General features: G+C 40.6%; 1 protein-coding gene and 1 long non-coding RNA gene across 6 annotated transcripts in view; one reads left to right on the top strand and one right to left on the bottom strand.

Annotated features, from left to right (window-relative positions):
* LOC125896893 (uncharacterized) overlaps positions 1-21,206 on the bottom strand; it is a 130,863-nt gene that overhangs the window by 89,491 nt on the left and 20,166 nt on the right. For 2 of the 5 annotated variants that reach the window (XM_049589875.1, XM_049589883.1), the window contains exon 1: positions 135-325. The exons of the other annotated variants lie outside the window; for them this stretch is intronic. In XM_049589875.1, the coding sequence (XP_049445832.1) occupies positions 135-234 (100 nt within the window). In that variant the 5' untranslated portion in view covers positions 235-325. Of the gene's footprint in view, positions 1-134; positions 326-21,206 lie in introns of those variants that run through there. 5 annotated transcript variants of the gene reach the window in all.
* Positions 5,736-7,069, top strand: LOC125897335 (uncharacterized). The gene is made up of 3 exons (XR_007450412.1): positions 5,736-5,844; positions 6,757-6,855; positions 6,952-7,069. It is a non-coding gene; the product is annotated as an uncharacterized LOC125897335 (long non-coding RNA).

Raw genomic sequence — 21,206 nt, 5'->3', positions numbered from 1 at the left:
AGTTATTTGTTAACGCTGATTATTAGCAGATATTAGTCATTAAAGTAATTAAACAATTAAAATGATCCTCAGCTTTACTTCCTGTGATGACCTCATTAATGTGGCGCACCAACGACAAACTTAGTGATTCTTACCGTTTCCATCACAGCGGGTTTTTCCACTTAAACACAGAAGACAGAAACTCAGCAGCTGCAGCTGAAGCTTCGTACATGTCGTTTTAATCTTCGGCTTCATCGTGTAACAGAGTCAGGCTTATCCTCCTTACAGACGGAGTCACCGAGTTTAGTTTCACTTTCTCTACAGCCACTCCTCTGTGTGTTATCAGCACAGCAGCAGGAATATGGGGTTCCATTTGTGCCAAAAATATGTCGACACGCGCACTATGTCTATTAAACACTGAACTCTCCTTGTGTCATTTGACTTTGTCATTACATCGTGTTGTCATGCTGTGTCATTTGACAAAGCGTTGTTATGATGGGTTGTTTGACGGTGTCATTATGATGTGTTATGTTGTGTTGTCTTGCTCTGTATTATACTAAGTGTTGTTTGACAGTGTCTTTACGTCGTTACTATGTGTCGTCTTGATGTGTCGTTTGACAACGTCGTTGCTATGTGTCGTTACTGCGTGTCGTTGCTACGCGTCCTTACTATGTGTCGTCTTGATGTGTCGTTTGACAACGTCGTTGCTATGCGTCCTTACTATGTGTCGACTTGATGTGTCGTTTGACAACGTCGTTGCTATGTGTCGTTACTGCGTGTCGTTGCTATGCGTCGTTACTATGTGTCGTCTTGATGTGTTGTTTGACTACGTCGTTGCTATGCGTCGTCTTGATGTGTTGTTTGACAACGTCGTTGCTATGCGTCGTTATTGTGTGTCGTTTGACAACGTCGTTGCTATGTGTTGTTTGACAACGTCGTTGCTATGCGTCGTTACTATGTGTCGTCTTGATGTGTCGTTTCACAACGTCCTTATGCCTGGCTACCGCGGTGGCACCGGGCGCCCCTTTCCCGACTTACCCTTTGCGGTCGGCGGAGGAATCACGATCTGCACATTAACTTCACCTATAGCACTGGCGAGGGACACAGTCAGTACACACACACACACACACACACATAATTCAAGTCCCCCCGCTGCAACAGGTGACACGGAACCATAAAAATACTTAATTCCATTTAACACTGGTTTTACAAAAATATGAACATACATGGATAATATTACACATAGGTTTTGAGAATGTTCATAAAAATAAAAGATTTAAAATAAAATACATGATAATATGTGGAACACATTGACACAGCTACACAATAAACATTAGTCAGAGTGATCAGAATTTATTTAAATGTTACAATACAGTAATGCAATAAAATAATAATCAAGGGCATAATTGTTAATCACTGCTTTCACACAAAATTACACTGGAAACACAGGGCCAACAGTCACCAGTGTCCACTCAACTTCAAAGTTTACTGAGCACCTCATGTAGTTGGGTTTAAAGATACCATTTCATTTCAAAAGTAACACAAATAACAAAAATATTGATTAGACTGTATTTCACTCCAAATAAATCTGAACTGTCGTCTTCTTTTGTATAATGTTCTTTGGTATAACAAGAAAGTAAGCAACGATCTCACACGCAGTGAAAAATCTTCTAAAATACTCTATGTTTTTATTTCCACCAAGTCAGATGCACAATTTTTCCATGTCTCTCTTGGGTTCCTCCGCACGGACTGAAGGATGAACTGAACTAGCGTGGCCCAAGGATGGCGCTCACACCAAAGTGGTGACGTCACAGTTACCCACAGCCACCCTGTGGTGAACAAACAAACCGTGAACAGCAGTGTTTAAGACAAATTACACATTTCCAAATGGAGTTTCATCATCAATTGACACAATCTGTATCAAAAGACAGGAAAGGACATAGAAACAAAGGTAGCACACATCACAGGACCCATCAGTCTTGTGGTCACACTCAACTTGGCCCTGAACAGACACTCCACGGCAAAACCTGCAGAGGGACACACAACTAGATAGCACAATCAGTCTCAACACACATGTACCATACGCATGTGCAACCAGTGTAGTGTAACAGGCTGGATTTGACAATTCCACTTTCAAAGTAAAAGCCTATAGTTGTTAGATGAACACATTTCAGCATTCAATGCACATGCAACAAGTATTAGCGACAGAGTGAGTGACACAATTACCGCTGAAAAATAATGACACAAATATGAAGTACAGGGCATTACCTTGTGGCTGACAATTTAGGCGTGGTGGTATGGTACTATATACAGTGCCTTGCAAAAGTATTCATCCCCCTTGAACTTTTCCACATTTTGTCATGTTTTAAGCACAAATCTATATGTATTTTATTGGGATTTTATGTGACAGACCAACACAAAGTGGTGCATAATTATGAAGTGGAAGGAAAATGATACATGGTTTTAATTTTTTCTTCTCTAAATAAAAAACAGAAAAGTGTGGTGTGCAAAGTATTCACCCCCCTTTACTCTGATACCCTTAAATAAAATCCAGTGCAACCAGTTGCCTTCAGAAGTCACCTAATTAGTAAATGGAGTCCACCTGTGTGTAATCTAATCTCAGTGTAAGTTTACAGCTGTTCTGTGAAGGCCTCAGAGGTTTGCTAGAGAACGTTAGTGAACAAACAGCATCATGAAGCCCAAGGAACACACCAAACATGTCAGGGATAAAGTTGTGGAGAAGTTTAAAGCATGGTTAGGACATGAAAAAATATCCCAAGCTTTGAAAATCTGACAGAGCACTGCTCAATCCATCACCTGAAAATGGAAAGAGTATGGCACAACTGCAAACCTACCAAGATAATGGCCGTCCACCTAAACTGACAGGCAGGGCAAGGACAGCACTGATCAGAGAAGCAGCAAAGTGGCCCATGGTAACTCTGGAAGAGCTGCAGAGATCCACAGCTCAGGTGGGAGAATCTGTCCACAGGACAACTATTAGTCAAGTACTCCACAAATCAGGCCTTTATGGAAGAGTGGAAGAGAGCCATTGTTGAAACACAGCCATGCAGTTTGCCACAAGCCATGTGGGGGGCACAACAAACATGTGGAGGAAGGTGCTCTGGTCAGATGAGACCAAAATTGAAGTTTTAGGCCTAAATGCAAAACACTATGTGTGGCAGAAAACTAACACTGCACATGACCCTGAACACACCATACCCACTGTGAAACATGGTGGTGGCAGCATCATGCTGTGGGGATGCTTTTCTTCAACAGGGACAGGGAAGCCAGTCCGAGTTGATGGGAAGATGGATGGATGGAGCCTAATACAGGACAATCTTGGAAGAAAACCTGTTAGGAGTCTGCAAAAGACTTGAGACTGGGGCGAAGGAAGAATGGGCAAACATTTCAGTCTCTATGTGTATCGCTGGTAGAGACTTACCGACTTGCAGCCGTCATTGCAGCAAAGGTGGTTCTACAAAGTATTGACTCGGGTGAATACTTTTGCACACCACACTTTTATGTTTTTATTTGTAGAAAAAATTAAAACCATGTATCATTTTCCTTACACTTCACAATTATGCAACACTTTGTGGTGGTCTGGTCTGTCACATAAAATCCCAATAAAATACATTTACATTTGTGGCTAAAACGTGACAAAATGTGGGAAAGTTCTAGGGGGGTGAATACTTTTGCAAGGCACTGTACATTACCGTGTGCGTTGAACCTCCAGGAGATGCTCTGCCCCTCACAGGTAATATCTATCAGATGTAGCGAGGACATATTCAAAATCTTTATCTCCTACAGCTTTGCTCTCGTGTGGCTCCTCGAGATTTGCTGTAAACAATGATGCACCTTAGAATCACAGATATTTTGCAACCAACACAGATGGAAAAACTGTTAAACTATATTCTTACAGAAACTGACACTTACTCCTGCCAGCACTTGATGTCTCTTGATGAAGACAATAGGCTCTCTGGTGTCGCTCTTGCAGTTGGTGATCTTTCTCAATGGCTGGGTCGATGGGCATTCTGTGCAGAGGCAGACAGAGTGATAAACTGACACAAAGACATCTCTGTGTGTAATGACATTATGATAGTATTAGACTCCAACATTGTGACCACAGATACAGCAACGGTTCAGACATTTGGTGCGGGAAACTGATGTGAAAAAGTTTAGTGCTACGGATGCTTCCGTCGCATATCAATGTGATTACAATAGCAAGCACCGGGTATGTCAATGCTGATTGCGGATTCAGGATCATCGATCACCATCGGAGGAAAACGGTCCTCGTCACGTGAGTACTGCTCATTATTTGATAGGGATACGCAAAGAAACACGCACATCTGTGAAATAAACAGTATCTGCCATGTTACACTTGCGCAATGATGACACTGACAATGGGATTACAGCCAACAATAACACAGTAACAAACAACGCAACTACAACTGCCCAGAAACTAAATGAATTATTAATACACAAAATAACATGTAATAAGGCTACTCACTAACAAGCGGCTTACTGTATATGACCCACTCACATCACATCAACCACTGAACACAATACTGTATGTAGGAGACTCAGTCCACAGCTAATGTGCATGACGTGCCTGATTACCTACGAAGCTAGCGCTACTTAGCTGTTTCATTTTCTCACGTTTATAACCTTGTTAACATCAAAGCATGCCACTGACTAATCACCCAGTGCGCTATCTGGTTTCCTCGCCCGTTGTAGGGCTAATGGCTTCAGTGGGGTGATAGCTGAATGTGAGCGCACGCTGCTGGAGTCCTGAATAGCGTAACGTTAGCTTGTTTGTTAGCTTTGCACGGCGCACACCACGCTTTGACAATCTGAACGCACTGCATTTCATTTAAAATAGCAATGACTACAATACAGTGTCCTTCGTGCCTTCAATATGACTCTTACCATAACGCATTTACATCAGTAACGTTCCTGTAAACGGGTGGAGAGACGGTGAACCGGGGGAAACTGACGACGAACTGCTCCACACACTCTTGCGCCACTCTCTGTTGTTGTTCTCCCGCCCCCCAGCCAATCAGTAACCGAGGAACTTGACGCTGCCTCATGACTGACGAATAAATGGTCGAATACAACACACAGCAGTGTAGGATGTACAATAAGCAGACTAGCTGTCAACACACGTAAATAGTTGCAGACAAACACTATTTTACACATTATATGACTATAATAATAACAAAGATCTGATCAAGCAAACGTTTTAAAAATATATATATAACTAAACTGCAATGTTGATAATGTGGAAAATTCTTTAAGAAAAATGTTACGGGAGTATGACTTTAAGATCAAGATTCAAGATTCAAAGATTTCCTCTCCTCTTTATATCTCCCATCTTGTTTTATTTAATATTTGGTTTGCAATTCTATTTCAGTGCTGCTGTACTTGTACAATGCATGTGACAAATAAATCTTTGAATCTTGAATCTTGATCTTAAAGTCATACTCCCGTAACATTTTTCTTAAAGAATTTTCCACATTATCAACATTGCAGTTTAGTTATATATATATTTTTAAAACGTTTGCTTGATCAGATCTTTGTTATTATTATAGTCATATAATGTGTAAAATAGTGTTTGTCTGCAACTATTTACGTGTGTTGACAGCTAGCCTGCTTATTGTACATCCTACACTGCTGTTTGTTGTATTCGACCATTTATTCGTCAGTCATGAGGCAGCGTCAAGTTCCTCGGTTACTGATTGGCTGGGGGGCGGGAGAACAACAACAGAGAGTGGCGCAAGAGTGTGTGGAGCAGTTCGTCGTCAGTTTCCCCCGGTTCACCGTCTCTCCACCCGTTTACAGGAACGTTACTGATGTAAATGCGTTATGGTAAGAGTCATATTGAAGGCACGAAGGACACTGTATTGTAGTCATTGCTATTTTAAATGAAATGCAGTGCGTTCAGATTGTCAAAGCGTGGTGTGCGTTTTCGGCAAAGCTAACAAACAAGCTAACGTTACCGCCGCTATTCAGGACTCCAGCAGCGTGCGCGCTCACATTCAGCTATCACCCCACTGAAGCCATTAGCCCCTACAACGGGCGAGGGGAAACCAGATAGCGCACTGGGTGATTAGTCAGTGGCATGCTTTGATGTTAACAAGGTTATAAACGTGAGAAAATGAAACAGCTAAGTAGCGCTAGCTTCGGTAGGTAATCAGGGCACGTCATGCACATTAGCTGTGGACTGAGTCTCCTACATACAGTATTGTGTTCAGTGGCTGAGGTGATGTGAGTGGGTCATATACAGTAAGCCGCTTGTTAGTGAGTAGCCTTATTACATGTTATTTTGTGTATTAATAATTCATTTAGTTTCTGGGCAGTTGTAGTTGCGTTGTTTGTTACTGTGTTATTGTTGGCTGTAATCCCATTGTCAGTGTCATCATTGCGCAAGTGTAACATGGCAGATACTGTTTATTTCACAGATGTGCGTGTTTCTTTGCGTATCCCTATCAAATAATGAGCAGTACTCACGTGAGGAGGACCGTTTTCCCTCCGATGGTGATCGATGATCCTGAATCCGCAATCAGCATTGACATACCCGGTGCTTGCTATTGTAATCACATTGATATGCGACGGGAAGCATCCGTAGCACTAAACTTTTCTCACATCAGTTTCCCCGCACCAAATGTCTGAACCGTTGCTGTATCTGTGGTCACAATGTTGGAGTCTAATACTATCATAATGTCATTACACACAGAGATGTCTTTGTGTCAGTTTATCACTCTGTCTGCCTCTGCACAGAATGCCCATCGACCCAGCCATTGAGAAAGATCACCAACTGCAAGAGCGGACACCAGAGAGCCTATTGTCTTCATCAAGAGACATCAAGTGCTGGCAGGAGTAAGTGTCAGTTTCTGTAAGAATATAGTTTAACAGTTTTTCCATCTGTGTTGGTTGCAAAATATCTGTGATTCTAAGGTGCATCATTGTTTACAGCAAATCTCGAGGAGCCACACGAGAGCAAAGCTGTAGGAGATAAAGATTTTGAATATGTCCTCGCTACATCTGATAGATATTACCTGTGAGGGGCAGAGCATCTCCTGGAGGTTCAACGACACGGTAATGTACAGTGCCTTGCAAAAGTATTCACCCCTAGAACTTTCCCACATTTTGTCACGTTTTAGCCACAAATGTAAATGTATTTTATTGGGATTTTATGTGACAGACCAGACCACCACAAAGTGTTGCATAATTGTGAAGTGTAAGGAAAATGATACATGGTTTTAATTTTTTTTCTACAAATAAAAAACATAAAAGTGTGGTGTGCAAAAGTATTCACCCCCCCCCGAGTCAATACTTTGTAGAACCACCTTTTGCTGCAATGACGGCTGCAAGTCTTTCGGGGTAAGTCTCTACCAGCGATACACATATAGAGACTGAAATGTTTGCCCATTCTTCCTTCGCCCCAGTCTCAAGTCTTTTGCAGACTCCTAACAGGTTTTCTTCCAAGATTGTCCTGTATTAGGCTCCATCCATCCATCTTCCCATCAACTCGGACTGGCTTCCCTGTCCCTGTTGAAGAAAAGCATCCCCACAGCATGATGCTGCCACCACCATGTTTCACAGTGGGTATGGTGTGTTCAGGGTCATGTGCAGTGTTAGTTTTCTGCCACACATAGTGTTTTGCATTTAGGCCTAAAACTTCAATTTTGGTCTCATCTGACCAGAGCACCTTCCTCCACATGTTTGTTGTGCCCCCCACATGGCTTGTGGCAAACTGCATGGCTTTGTTTCAACAATGGCTCTCTTCTTGCCACTCTTCCATAAAGGCCTGATTTGTGGAGTACATGACTAATAGTTGTCCTGTGGACAGATTCTCCCACCTGAGCTGTGGATCTCTGCAGCTCTTCCAGAGTTACCATGGGCCACTTTGCTGCTTCTCTGATCAGTGCTGTCCTTGCCCTGCCTGTCAGTTTAGGTGGACGGCCATTATCTTGGTAGGTTTGCAGTTGTGCCATACTCTTTTCCATTTTCAGGTGATGGATTGAGCAGTGCTCTGTCAGATTTTCAAAGCTTGGGATATTTTTTCATGTCCTAACCATGCTTTAAACTTCTCCACAACTTTATCCCTGACATGTTTGGTGTGTTCCTTGGGCTTCATGATGCTGTTTGTTCACTAACGTTCTCTAGCAAACCTCTGAGGCCTTCACAGAACAGCTGTAAATTTACACTGAGATTAGATTACACACAGGTGGACTCCATTTACTAATTAGGTGACTTCTGAAGGCAACTGGTTGCACTGGATTTTATTTAAGGGTATCAGAGTAAAGGGGGGTGAATACTTTTGCACACCACACTTTTCTGTTTTTTATTTAGAGAAGAAAAAAAAAATTAAAACCATGTATCATTTTCCTTCCACTTCATAATTATGCACCACTTTGTGTTGGTCTGTCACATAAAATCCCAATAAAATACATATAGATTTGTGCTTAAAACGTGGCAAAATGTGGAAAAGTTCAAGGGGGATGAATACTTTTGCAAGGCACTGTATATAGTACCCTACCACCACGCCTAAATTGTCGGCCACAAGGTAATGCCCTGTACTTCATATTTGTGTCATTATTTTTCAGCGGTAATTGTGTCACTCACTCTGTCGCTAATACTTGTTGCATGTGCATTGAATGCTGAAATGTGTTCATCTAACAACTATAGGCTTTTACTTTGAAAGTGGAATTGTCAAATCCAGCCTGTTACACTACACTGGTTGCACATGTACGTATGGTACATGTGTTTTGAGACTGATTTTGCTATATAGTTTTTCCCCTCTGCAGGTTTTGCCGTGGAGTGTCTGTTCAGGGCCAAGTTGAGTGTGACCACAAGACTGATGGGTCCTGTGATGTGTGCTACCTTTGTTTCTATGTCCTTTCCTGTCTTTTGATACAGATTGTGTCAATTGATGATGAAACTCCATTTGGAAATGTGTAATTTGTCTTAAACACTGCTGTTCACGGTTTGTTTGTTCACCACAGGGTGGCTGTGGGTAACTGTGACGTCACCACTTTGGTGTGAGCGCCATCCTTGGGCCACGCTAGTTCAGTTCATCCTTCAGTCCGGGAGGAACCCAAGAGAGACATGGAAAAATTGTGCATCTGACTTGGTGGAAATAAAACATAGAGTATTTTAGAAGATTTTTCACTGCGTGTGAGATCGTTGCTTACTTTCTTGTTATACCAAAGAACATTATACAAAAGAAGACGACAGTTCAGATTTATTTGGAGTGAAATACAGTCTAATCAATATTTTTGTTATTTGTGTTACTTTTGAAATGAAATGGTATCTTTAAACCCAACTACATGAGGTGCTCAGTAAACTTTGAAGTTGAGTGGACACTGGTGACTGTTGGCCCTGTGTTTCCAGTGTAATTTTGTGTGAAAGCAGTGATTAACAATTATGCCCCTTGATTATTATTTTATTGCATTACTGTATTGTAACATTTAAATAAATTCTGATCACTCTGACTAATGTTTATTGTGTAGCTGTGTCAATGTGTTCCACATATTATCATGTATTTTATTTTAAATCTTTTATTTTTATGAACATTCTCAAAACCTATGTGTAATATTATCCATGTATGTTCATATTTTTGTAAAACCAGTGTTAAATGGAATTAAGTATTTTTATGGTTCCGTGTCACCTGTTGCAGCGGGGGGACTTGAATTAATGGTACACAACAATGTAATCGTGACGTAGCTGTACCTGCCCGGCAAAAAGTTGGGGGGATGCTTTTGCGCTGGAGACAGGGAGCGCCTGGCAGCCTGTGTGTGTGTGTGTGTGTGTGTACTGACTGTGTCCCTCGCCAGTGCTATAGGTGAAGTTAATGTGCAGATCGTGATTCCTCCGCCGACCGCAAAGGGTAAGTCGGGAAAGGGGCGCCCGGTGCCACCGCGGTAGCCAGGCATAAGGACGTTGTGAAACGACACATCAAGACGACACATAGTAACGACGCATAGCAACGACGTTGTCAAATGACACATCAAGATGACACGTAGTAACGACGTAAAGACACTGTCAAACAACACAGTATAATACACAGCAAGACAACACAACATAACACATCATAATGACGCTGTCAAACAACCCATCATAACAACGCTTTGTCAAATGACACAGCATGACGACACGATGTAATGACAAAGTCAAATGACACAAGGAGAGTTCAGTGTTTAATAGACATAGACAGTGCGCGTGTCGACATATTTTTGGCACAAATGGAACCCCATACTTAATAGTATTCTTGCTGTTACTGATACGCAAACCAGTTGTTAGAGTATTAATAATGATTTGACTAACATATAATACTGCACATACATAATTAATATAACAATAATACTGTTAAGTAAACTGAATAAATAAATAGAGAGAGAAGTAAAAAGAGGCAGTGGAGTTGGCACCTCTAGTCACCTTTCAATGTCCGGAGGAGTACTAGAGCTTAGGCAGAGGTCAGTAGGGCTGGGCTTGGTAGTTCTCTTGTTTACACTAATTTGTTGTGCTGCTCCAGGCAGTACACTGACCCCGGGGGGGCACTGGCCTGTTGCAGATACCTGTGGCCCCCTGCAGAGCCCACCAGATAGTAGTTTGACTTTTAAGTTTTAACTGCATACATTGTAGAGTCTGTCTTCTTTTCATGACAGTAAAACTACATATGCATATTTCTCTGTCCTTGTTGTTTTCATAGTTATGTCACTTTGTTGTTGGTTATCTTTATGATTATTTTGTCCACTAAAATAATTAATATTCCTATTAATACTATTCAACTGCACGTCAGTCACTTTAATGTGCTGCCGTCTGTGTGCGGCTCAGTCGATGTGACTGATCGTCTGCTGTGCAGAGAATTGTGGGTCAGAATAGCCAGAAAAGTACACTGTCTTACATACTTCAAAATATGACCAGATGCAGTTGAACATCCTGGTGCTCTTGTCATACTGCATCTGACATAATATGTATTGGGACATATTTCTTTCTGGCATATTAAATAGTATGGCAGTATGGGTACTGGATTGCACACAGTATGTAGATATGAGCAGCTCATTCTGACAAAACACAGTGACTCTGAGATTCAGGTTTTTATACTCTAATTAAACCACAGGTATAAATATTATGTACCATTTCTGCCAATAGATGCCCCTAAATCATCTTAAAATCCAACAAAAACATTAAAATCACTTTTGTTTCTTTGATCAAAGTTTGAACACAGAAACATCCAAAACAGTCACAACACACAGTTTGACATTTTTCATGTTTTATTCAAACGCTTGGACAGAAATGAAGCATTAAATGTGATATGAAAATCTGTGCTGCCTGGAAATGAAATCAATCTTAAAAACAAGATGCATAAAATAATCAGAATATAAAAACAACAGAAGAAAATCCACACAGAACAAAGCACAAGAAGCCATCATTTAAAACACACTGTTTCTCCTCTTAAAGCCACACACAGTGGAACTCAGTCACTATATACACATTAAATATCAGATTTCAACACAAACTGCTAATTTAATTGTCACTGAACAGAATGATTCATTAATAATCAGTTCTGTCAGTATTAAAGGAAACTTCCTCTCTTCTGTTGTCACCTTGTTAACTCCAGTCTGTCTCTGTGTAACTGACCTCTGTCTCCTTCTTATCACTGAACTAACATGTGGTCCAACTTTTATTTTGTAAGACCAAAATTAAAACAGATTAAAGTGAACAGTTCATATTAAATACACCAATAAAAAGACACTAAATTAATAACTCCTGTGACAAACCAGCAAGAGAGCATCTGGTGATGGGATCACTCCAGCTATATCGATGATTTGTGTTCGGTGTCATCAGTATTGAAATATGTATTGTTTGCAGATGACACAAACATATTCTGTACAGGGAAGGACATCCAGCAGATTATGAAGGTATTATCATCCGAAATGAATAAAGTAAAACTGTGGTTCGACAGAAACAAGTTATCTTTAAACTTAAATAAAACAAAATGTATGGTCTTTGGAAATTGTAAGAACAAAATAGACATCAAGCTGATAATAGATCACATTGAAATAGAAAGAGTACATGAAAACAAATTCTTAGGTGTGATTTTAGACCATAAGCTCTGCTGGAAACCCATATAGAGTTTGTCAGGGCTAAGATAGCAAAGAACATTTCAGTAATAAATAAGGTAAAACATATTCTCAATCCCCAATCACTGCACACACTGTACTGTGCAATGATCCTCCCATACCTGCACTACTGTTCAGAGGTTTGGGGCAATACATATAAGACAACAACAAACTCAATCACTACACTCCAAAAAAGAGCACTAAGGGTGATACACAACACAGGGTATCAGGACCATACACACAGATTGTTTCTGGAATCACATATTTTGAAGTTGACTGATTTGGTTACGTTTAAAGTTTTGCAAGTTATGTACAAAGCAAGATACAATCAACTACCTGGTAATGTACAAAATAAATTTATGGAAAAGGAGGGGGGATACAACCTCAGGGGACCACTGAACTTTAAAAAACCTGTAATGCATACAACCCTTAAAATAATGAGTATCTCCTCCTCTGGTGTAACCTTGTGGAATGGGCTAGAGCCGGGCTATTCAATTGGCGGCCCCCGGGCCGGGTCCGGCCCCGCGGGGGATTTTGTGCTGGCCCTTTGGGCGGAACATAGGGAATACATGCGGGTAGTTTCATATACAGCTCATGGCTATGACTCATGGTACATTATCTGGTGCAGTAAGTGGCGGTATTACACCGTGGTGGCAATCTGCTATGTAATCAAAAGAGGAGGAAGAATATCTACTTGTTTTGGCCGGACACATATTTTTGGGGACCACAATGGACCAATCAAAGTCGCCCATGCGCGCTCTAGCCGCGCTCTGCTCTGACCTATTTGTTTCTTCTTTCAAGCCAAGCACGGAGCTCGACTAACAAGACAAAATGTCTCTCTCTACTTTAAAAAAACGAAAAGTTGACTCAGAGAATAGGCAGTTCAACAGTGAATGGACAGAGAAATATGTGTTTATTGCTGTTGGTGCGAAGCCTGTGTGCCTAATCTGCAACGAGTGCCTCTCCGTGAGTAAAGAGTATAATTTGAGAAGGCATTTCAAGACAACACATGCTAACTTTGACGCCACTTTCCCACCGGACTCTGCTGCTCGGAGCCAGAAGATTTCGGGGCTTACATCTTGTTATGAGCAAAGTTTCGGGCCTGTACGGATCAGGAGAGAGCAACGGCTGCATCATTAAGGGTGGCATGGATATTAGGCAAAAAGAAAAAGCCGTTTACAGACTCAGAGACTGTCAAAGAGTGTATGCTAACATCAATCGAGGAAGTGGTTACAGATGAGAAAACCCGAAAAAGCATAATCGATTCGGTCAAGCAAATTCCAATATCTGACACGTCAAATATGAGGAGAGTGGAGGCCCTTGCATCGGACGTTTCCGAGACGCTTTTGGACAAGCTGAGGAAGGCGGAGGTGATGTCTTTGGCCGTGGATGAATCGACGGATAACAGCGATGTTGCACAGCTGTGCCTCTACGTGCGATTTTTTGATGGGGAATGCTTTCGTGAGGATCTGCTTGGATTAATTCCCATGGAGGGACACACCACCGGTGAGATTCTATTCACAAAACTTGCTTTATTCTTTGAAGAGAACAAATTGGATTTGGCGCGCGTTAACATGTTGGTGACGGATGGTGCGCCCTCGATGGCGGGCAGGGAACAGGGGCTCGCCGCGAGGATGACAGCCGTGGCTCCGCAGCTGAGATCGGTTCATTGCCTCATCCACCAAAGCCTCCTGTGTGCCAAGCTAAGTGGTGAGTTAAAAGAGACCATGGACTCTGTCATGGCAATTATAAACTTTATCCGTTGTACCTCCAGCTTACAGCACCGACTTTTCCGCAAGTTGTTGACTGACATGTCAGCTGAATACAAAGATTTGCTCATTCACAATGACATTAGATGGCTTAGCAAAAGAAACGCATTGAAACGATTTTGTGAACTAAGAGAGGAGATTGTGGTGTTTCTCCAGAATTTAAAGCTGAAAAAAGCTGTCAAGTTTCTGTCTCTGATGGAAAATAAGGAGTTTAATGCTGCTGTTTGCTTTTTGAGCGATATTTTCCATCATTTGAACCAACTCAACATGGAACTGCAGGGCAGAGATAAAACAGTCACGCAACTTGTGGAGAGACTTCATGCTTTTCAAAGAAAGCTCTCACTTTTCTCTGCTGATCTTTGTCCAGGGAAGATGCTCCACTTCCCCACACTGAGGAAATCAGGCCTACAAATTACAAAGGTGATGTCAGGCTTTATTGACTCATTGAAAAACAACTTTGCCACTGGGTTTGATGATTTCAGCATCCCCCATGAAGTGATGAGATTTGTGAAGGACCCTTTCTGTGTGAATGTTGAGGCAGACTTTGCAATGAAAGCAAAGGAGCTGATAACGTCATTGGATGAGGCACCTTTACAACTGGAACTCACTGACATTCAGTCATCAGAAGACTTGCGACAGTCATTGCAGCTGGCAGGTTTTGAAAAATTCTGGACTCATGAAGTCAGCCAAGAGAAATTTCCACAGTCAAGGGGTCTTGCACTTTTTCTCTTGACAATGTTTGGCTCAACATACACTTGTGAGTCGTCATTCTCACACATGAATGCCATTAAAACTCACAATCACATATCTCTCACTGACCAGCATCTGCAACACTGCTTGCACATTGCTCTGACAACATATACACCTGACTTCACTGCTCTTGCTAAGTAAAAAAAATGCCATTTCTCTCATTAGATGGCAAATGTTGGTAAACTACATGGAAGGTAACAGCCATGTTAGTCAAGCAAGCAACGAGGACTGATTTTTGAACAGTATGATGCAGTTTACATGTTATTCACCTCATAATGCCATATTATGCACTTAATTTTTTTCTTGATGTGGTATGGCTCAGCTGGACTAAATATTGAGGTGTCTGGTGCAATTTCAACATGGACAGATAAGAATGAAAAGCCCTCACCAAATCTCCTTATCAGTGTATCTGCTTTTGGCTGAGTAGTTAGAGCAGAGGAACAGTTTACCATTGGTATTGTCAAGAGAGGTCAACTAAGGGACTGTTAAATTGATTCTTCTCATGTCTTAACAGGACTGACCTGGATGAAGTGATTATTGTTGGATGCAGTTTGAAACATTTTGCCTTGATAAAATACCATGCACTGTTAGTTGTTATAATTCTATTCAGTAGCATAGTATGTAGTCTTGTTTTGTATTTGTTGGTGCATTTGAAGTTTAAGTTGTCTGTCAGTGCCATATCAGTTATTTAGAGTTGTATTCATTTAACAGAGTGATGCAATTTGAAATACTTTGCCTTGATAAAATAGCATGCAGTGTTATGTTGTTATAATTCTATTCACTACCACACTTTGGTTTTATTTTTGTTGGTGGAGTTAAATCTGATTTTGCCTGTCACTCAAATTAGTGAAATATTAAATATATGTGATATGGCTCACCTAGACTGATTGTTAAGTTGTCTGATATATTTTCAAAATGGACAAATGTGAGTACAGTAGTAGTCCATGTGTGGACTTAAGGGGCAGTCTATTTTATTTCTAAGAAGAAAAAAAGTGTATTATATGTGTATGTATTCAGTCATCAGTTATCTACATTTCTATTTTTAGCTAGTAGGTGGAGCAGGGGGGACAGTTTGATGTTTCTGAGAAGTATTTCCCTCTTTTCCTGTAACATTGGAATTTATCTCCACATTGTCCATTCAGGATAAAGTTGTCAAGTTGTGCTGGTACAGTTATGTGCAATTAAATGAATGTCTTTTGTCAGTTAAATACATTTTTCTACATGTCTGTGTAATATGGCTTGGATATGGCTCACCTGGTCTGATTTTTGAACATGGTATTTCCATTTGAATTTAACAGTGCCTTGGACCTATGTGTCTTAGTATAACACAATGCACATATGTTGTTATGCATTTACAAAATACAATATATTAACTCCTTCAGTATGTTGTTAAAATTTCTTTATTTGTTACTGTGATTACTCATATTTTCTGGCCCCTTATTTGGCCTCAGTTTCGTAAACCGGCCCCAGTTCCAAAGTAATTGAATAGCCCTGGGCTAGAGGAAGAACTGAAACAGAGCAAAAACATCATTCAATTCAAAACCAGATTTAACAAACAATTCTCAACAGGTACAGAGGTGAAGCAGAAGGGGAAATGATCTAATTAATTACTTTGCTAAATCATGTTACACTGCATACACCAAACTGTAGAATTTGATATTGTCATGTATCATATGAAAGCATCTATATAGATGCATAACCAATGTTCTTTGCCATCTAAGCTCAAATCTAAAGTCAGTATGCTGCTTATTTAACTTTAAATATTAACTGGTCAGGGGTATAAACTAGGGGTAGGGCACGACAAGCTTAGTGTTTCTCCCTATCCCCTTTTTTTCCGGACATATGGACTCAAAAAATTATATATATTAAAAAAAAGTATCTTGCAGTCTGTGATCTTTATGGGGAGAACTCAATGTGAGGACAGCGTATAAACAACACTAGGTTAAGTTCAGGGACAGATTGTGGTCATGATGTCTCCATATGAAGGCAGAATGAGCTGAATACACATTCACCCCGACAACATCACTTCCACCCTTCTACCATCACAACTATCTGTCTAACCACAACCCTGATCCTGACCTTAACCTGAGACTAATTTGAACTGTAATGTGAAAACAAGATCAGCCAAATTGTCCTCACAAACACACAGTCTGATCTAAAACTCAAACTGCTTCTCACAGAATTTACATTAACACAGTTCACATCCTTCAGCCGCAAACGTTACAACACATGTAGAGACAGTTAGGTTTCTGGATCAGGTGCCTCCTCTGACCGACTGGGTTGACTCTTAAGAGGGACTACTGAACCTTCCTTTCGATCTGCTGGTGAACCTGCAGGAAGGAAAAAATAGTTATATTAAAGAAAATCCAGACTGACTTGATCCTACCCTGAGTGTAAATACCAACAGAATGATTCATGTCTGAGAAGATAAAACAACTGTCAAGACTCTAAACATGAGATACATATAAAGAATCTGTTGTGTTGTCTGCTCATCATCAACATGCGGATACTGTAAATTATTTGAACTTACCTTTATGACATTTAAGTAGGATGTGATACCTGCGAACAACCAAAACTAGAATGACGACAACAAGAGCAAGAAGTACAGCAGCAACTCCAGTAACAATCCATGCAGTAGAAGACCCTGAAATACACAAAATATTACCATTAACTGTCAGAGTGTAAGTGTACATCATCTCCATCAGACTGGACATCACAGTCTCCACAAAGAGAACAGCTGAAGGTGTGGATGCTCCTGAAATGTAAACTCTAAAGCTGTTAGCAGATAAAAACAGCAGTGGGATGAATGTCAGCAGGAACAGTGATGTCAGCATTGATCTTATGGACAGTTTCCTCCTGCTTGGCTGCACAGCTCACAGGTTGCTTCTGGTTTTGCTCTCAGTAGTGAGGAGGGTGATGTTGGAGCATCGTCCTCTTTCTGACACGTGTTGCTCATCAGGAGGAAGAATGTTTGAATCACTGTCCTGCCTCCTCCACTTCAGCCTGTTTACATCTGACTGCTGCTACACGGCTTCTCTACACCCTGAGCTCAGGCTCACAGGTACAAGTCAGTCGTGGACTCTGGATTAACTCTTTGTTTTATCATACTTGTTGTTGGAGCTAATAAAGCTTTGTTCAAAGAAAATATGACACATCCAGCTGAACATGCAGCTGAGCTACGTTTATGTTTCACTGAGCAGGAAAAGTACAATTTACCTGAGTCTTTCCATTTTATCACACTTTATATAGGAACTAGTTACTTTGATCTCACACACAAAACACGTGATCGACTTCATAAAATAAAATAACAAATAAAACACTTCTTTAACATTGTGGTCTGGTCTTGGATATATTTTGACTCACTGCTGGCTTCTCTGATAAACGTATCACACTAATGAACACACTCCCTAAATGAACACTATGAGCCTGCAGCAAAGACAGAGTTTGATACAGAATTCAGACAAAGTGATTTATTCTTTTATGAGAACATGAAGGAAGGAGGATCAAACTCAATCTGTGTAAAATCTGTTTATGATTATTTCATTAATGTGACATGAAAAATCTAACTTTTGTGATATTTTGGACATAAAATAGGAAAACTTTTCCTGTTTTGTTTGAGAAGCTGGTAATCAAAGGAAACCAAAAAATAAGTCTTATTTCTGATTTTTGATTTCATGGATTTCTGCGTCACTTCACTGAGCACATGTTCAGAGAGTCATGATCTGTGAAGGTTTAGTTTATTTGTTTTGCAGATTATCGTCTTTAAGATGGAAACAGGAATATGTCACAGACTACAGGATTAAATTTAGCATACAGATGCTTAACGGTGCTCGTACACTGCCTGTGGTGCTGAACACAAGGAAACAGGAAACACTGCGGCGGCTGTAAACCTTTTGGATATTCATGTTTCTCTCTTCAGGTCGGCAATGAGCAAATAAAACTCATATTTGTTTTTGTATAAACTCTGAGTTGTGTTTAAACTTTTCACCCCCTCTATGTAAAGACTTATGATCAAATGTGAGTAAGGAATACGCACATGGCTAACAGCTAACAACAATCATTCATTTTAACATAGATAAATGGATAAATAATTACTGTTGGATTTATTGATTTCATGAAGTCTCTAAAAAACACTTCAGTTCCAGGCTGGATTACAAAGTTTCTGAAAAGGATACAATCGCAGCAGACACCATTTATAGTCAGTTTCTAGACCTCAGTGTTATATAGATAAAAATAGTAAATAGGGTACTTTAATATTGAACACCACATCACCGACCTTGGAGGTTAACGGCTGACTGTAACAGTCATTAGTGTTTCCACTGAGTCTGATTAAAGTTTCATTTATTTTTGGAGAAACACATGTTTGGGTGCAGCACTCCTACTTCCTGCAGTGATGCTGCCACACACTTTTAGTGGGTCATTAGTGAAGATGAGAGGGATTACTTCTGTATGAGAGTATTTTGAAAAAAATCCTGCAGAATTTATCTTTGACAGAAAACTTCACCCACAAAATAACAAAACATCTTAGTATTGGAGTCTGGCTTTGAAGAGAACAGAGACATGTTTCACTTTAAGTTCAGTTTTAAATACTAAATTCAGTTCAGTTTAGGACTAGAAGTTACAATCCCTTGATGAACACACTTGAGACTCTGAGTGGGAGTAATAGTGCCGTCTGAGGGTCTGAGTGGGAACCAAAGGGTTAAAGTGAGATGGACAGAAAGGTAGGAAAGAGCACAGATAGATAGAAAAGTAAGAAGGAGCACAGGGAAGACAGAGCTGAGGAGAGACGTCTGTGCAGGCTGAACTCTCCCCCTCTGCATCGGGCCGTACGCTCTGCCTCCCCCCACTCCCTCATTTTGATGATGGAAGAGAGAAGAAACTAACAGGAGAGAAACTTACCCAACTTTAACTGAGGTGGAGTTTAACTAAAAATGTGTTTGTGAGGTGCTGAGCACACGACTGGATAAATGAGACCTGGATTATACTGCAGGAGTTGTGTGAGAGTTTATAGATAAATGTGCTGATATAGTTTTGTTGTTGTTAAACGTGGCCCCCAATCAATCAATCAATCAATCAATCAATCAATCAATCAATCAGTGCAGTTTTCTGTGGAGGCATTTGAGAGGAACACAAACTCAAAGTAATACAGTTTGACTAACTGATTTACTGATGGTTATTTTGTGGTAAAATGTTCCTTTAAGAGAAGAAGGAAGCAACTCTACTCTAGACTGCTGCTGGACAACCTGCTGGTCAGAGATCTACCCTGGCTACGGCCCTGTCCACAGGTAAATTAACACTACAGCTGTTATTTGGTCTAAATGTGTTCATCCTAACATCATGTTATGGGTCACTGAAGACTGAAAAGATGCTTGAATCAAAAAAGAAAGCTGCATTTTGTGGTGGTGATAATACAAGTCAAGAAAGCCTGCTATCACAAACTCCTCACATGAGGTTTTACAGTTTGTGCAGCATACAACACGTTTAGACCCACATTTGGAGAAGGAGAATCTCTCCAATACAAGTGTTCATGAGCTCAGACTCAGAGTCTACAGCCAGGCAGCAGCTCTGTGAGGCTGTAACACAGGCAGGTCACACTGGTCTCACACTTTAGATAAGAGACAGACTGTACACAAGATGATGTGTGTCTTTTATCTCGTCTTATTTTCTGTATATACCCATGAAATTATGATACAAGTCAAAACTATCATTGATGTAAACATGCAGATGTTATGGTCTCTGTATGAGGGTGACGTGATGCTTGAGTTGACATACCTGAGCTGTGTGCTCCAGACCCACTGTTACCAGTCACTGATGAAAATGAAAACAGACAGCATTAGTCACTGACACATGAGAACATATTCTTGCATAACTTAACATTCATTTCACTTAACTGACATAACTAAAGTAAAAATCATCAGGTTTCTTTCTAGTGTAGTGTAAACAAAAACAGTGATGAGATCTCAGACATAAAACTTCAATTAATTCATTTTTTAAGTAAATAAAAAATGATCGAAAAACTTTATTGTTTTGAAGTGCTGTACATTCAGTGATAAACCGACCAGAAATCAGGATCGGAATGAGAGAAAGTTTTATTGCCAAGATGGTTTTGCACAAATAAGGAATTAGTCTTTGTGTTTTGTTGCATTGTGCAGTGTGTGTTTACTGTACTGAGACAAACAGCCTGTTTACACTCAGTATTTCTGCTGCATCCAGCTGTTGGGAAGCTGCTGCATGGCTGGTAGAAATACACTCACACTGGGCTGCCTTCTGCACATCACATTAAACAGCACCTATGATTTGGTGAACTGTGCAGTGCAGCATTTACATTTTCTTTCAATTTCTTCAGTGAAATTTTCTGAAAAACTGAGCAAAGCAGAGAAGTGATTCTGAGGTCCCCAACCAAACACACTCCTCTCCCTGACTGCGTACTGAGATCCTCCTCATGAGGACCCTTCTCATGAGGAGGATCTCAGTACGCAGTCAGTGGCGACACCCACTGAAAATGTGTTTGACTTCCTGCCAAGGACACAGTCACACAGCTCTCACTCAGGTCACATGAGGACAGCTGAATGTAAGCCTTCAC

The sequence above is a fragment of the Epinephelus fuscoguttatus genome, linkage group LG1 (assembly GCF_011397635.1).
Source record: "Epinephelus fuscoguttatus linkage group LG1, E.fuscoguttatus.final_Chr_v1".
NCBI lineage: Eukaryota > Metazoa > Chordata > Actinopteri > Perciformes > Serranidae > Epinephelus > Epinephelus fuscoguttatus.
Note: the sequence above shows the minus strand (reverse complement) of the source record. Positions and strands in the feature narration are given on the sequence as shown.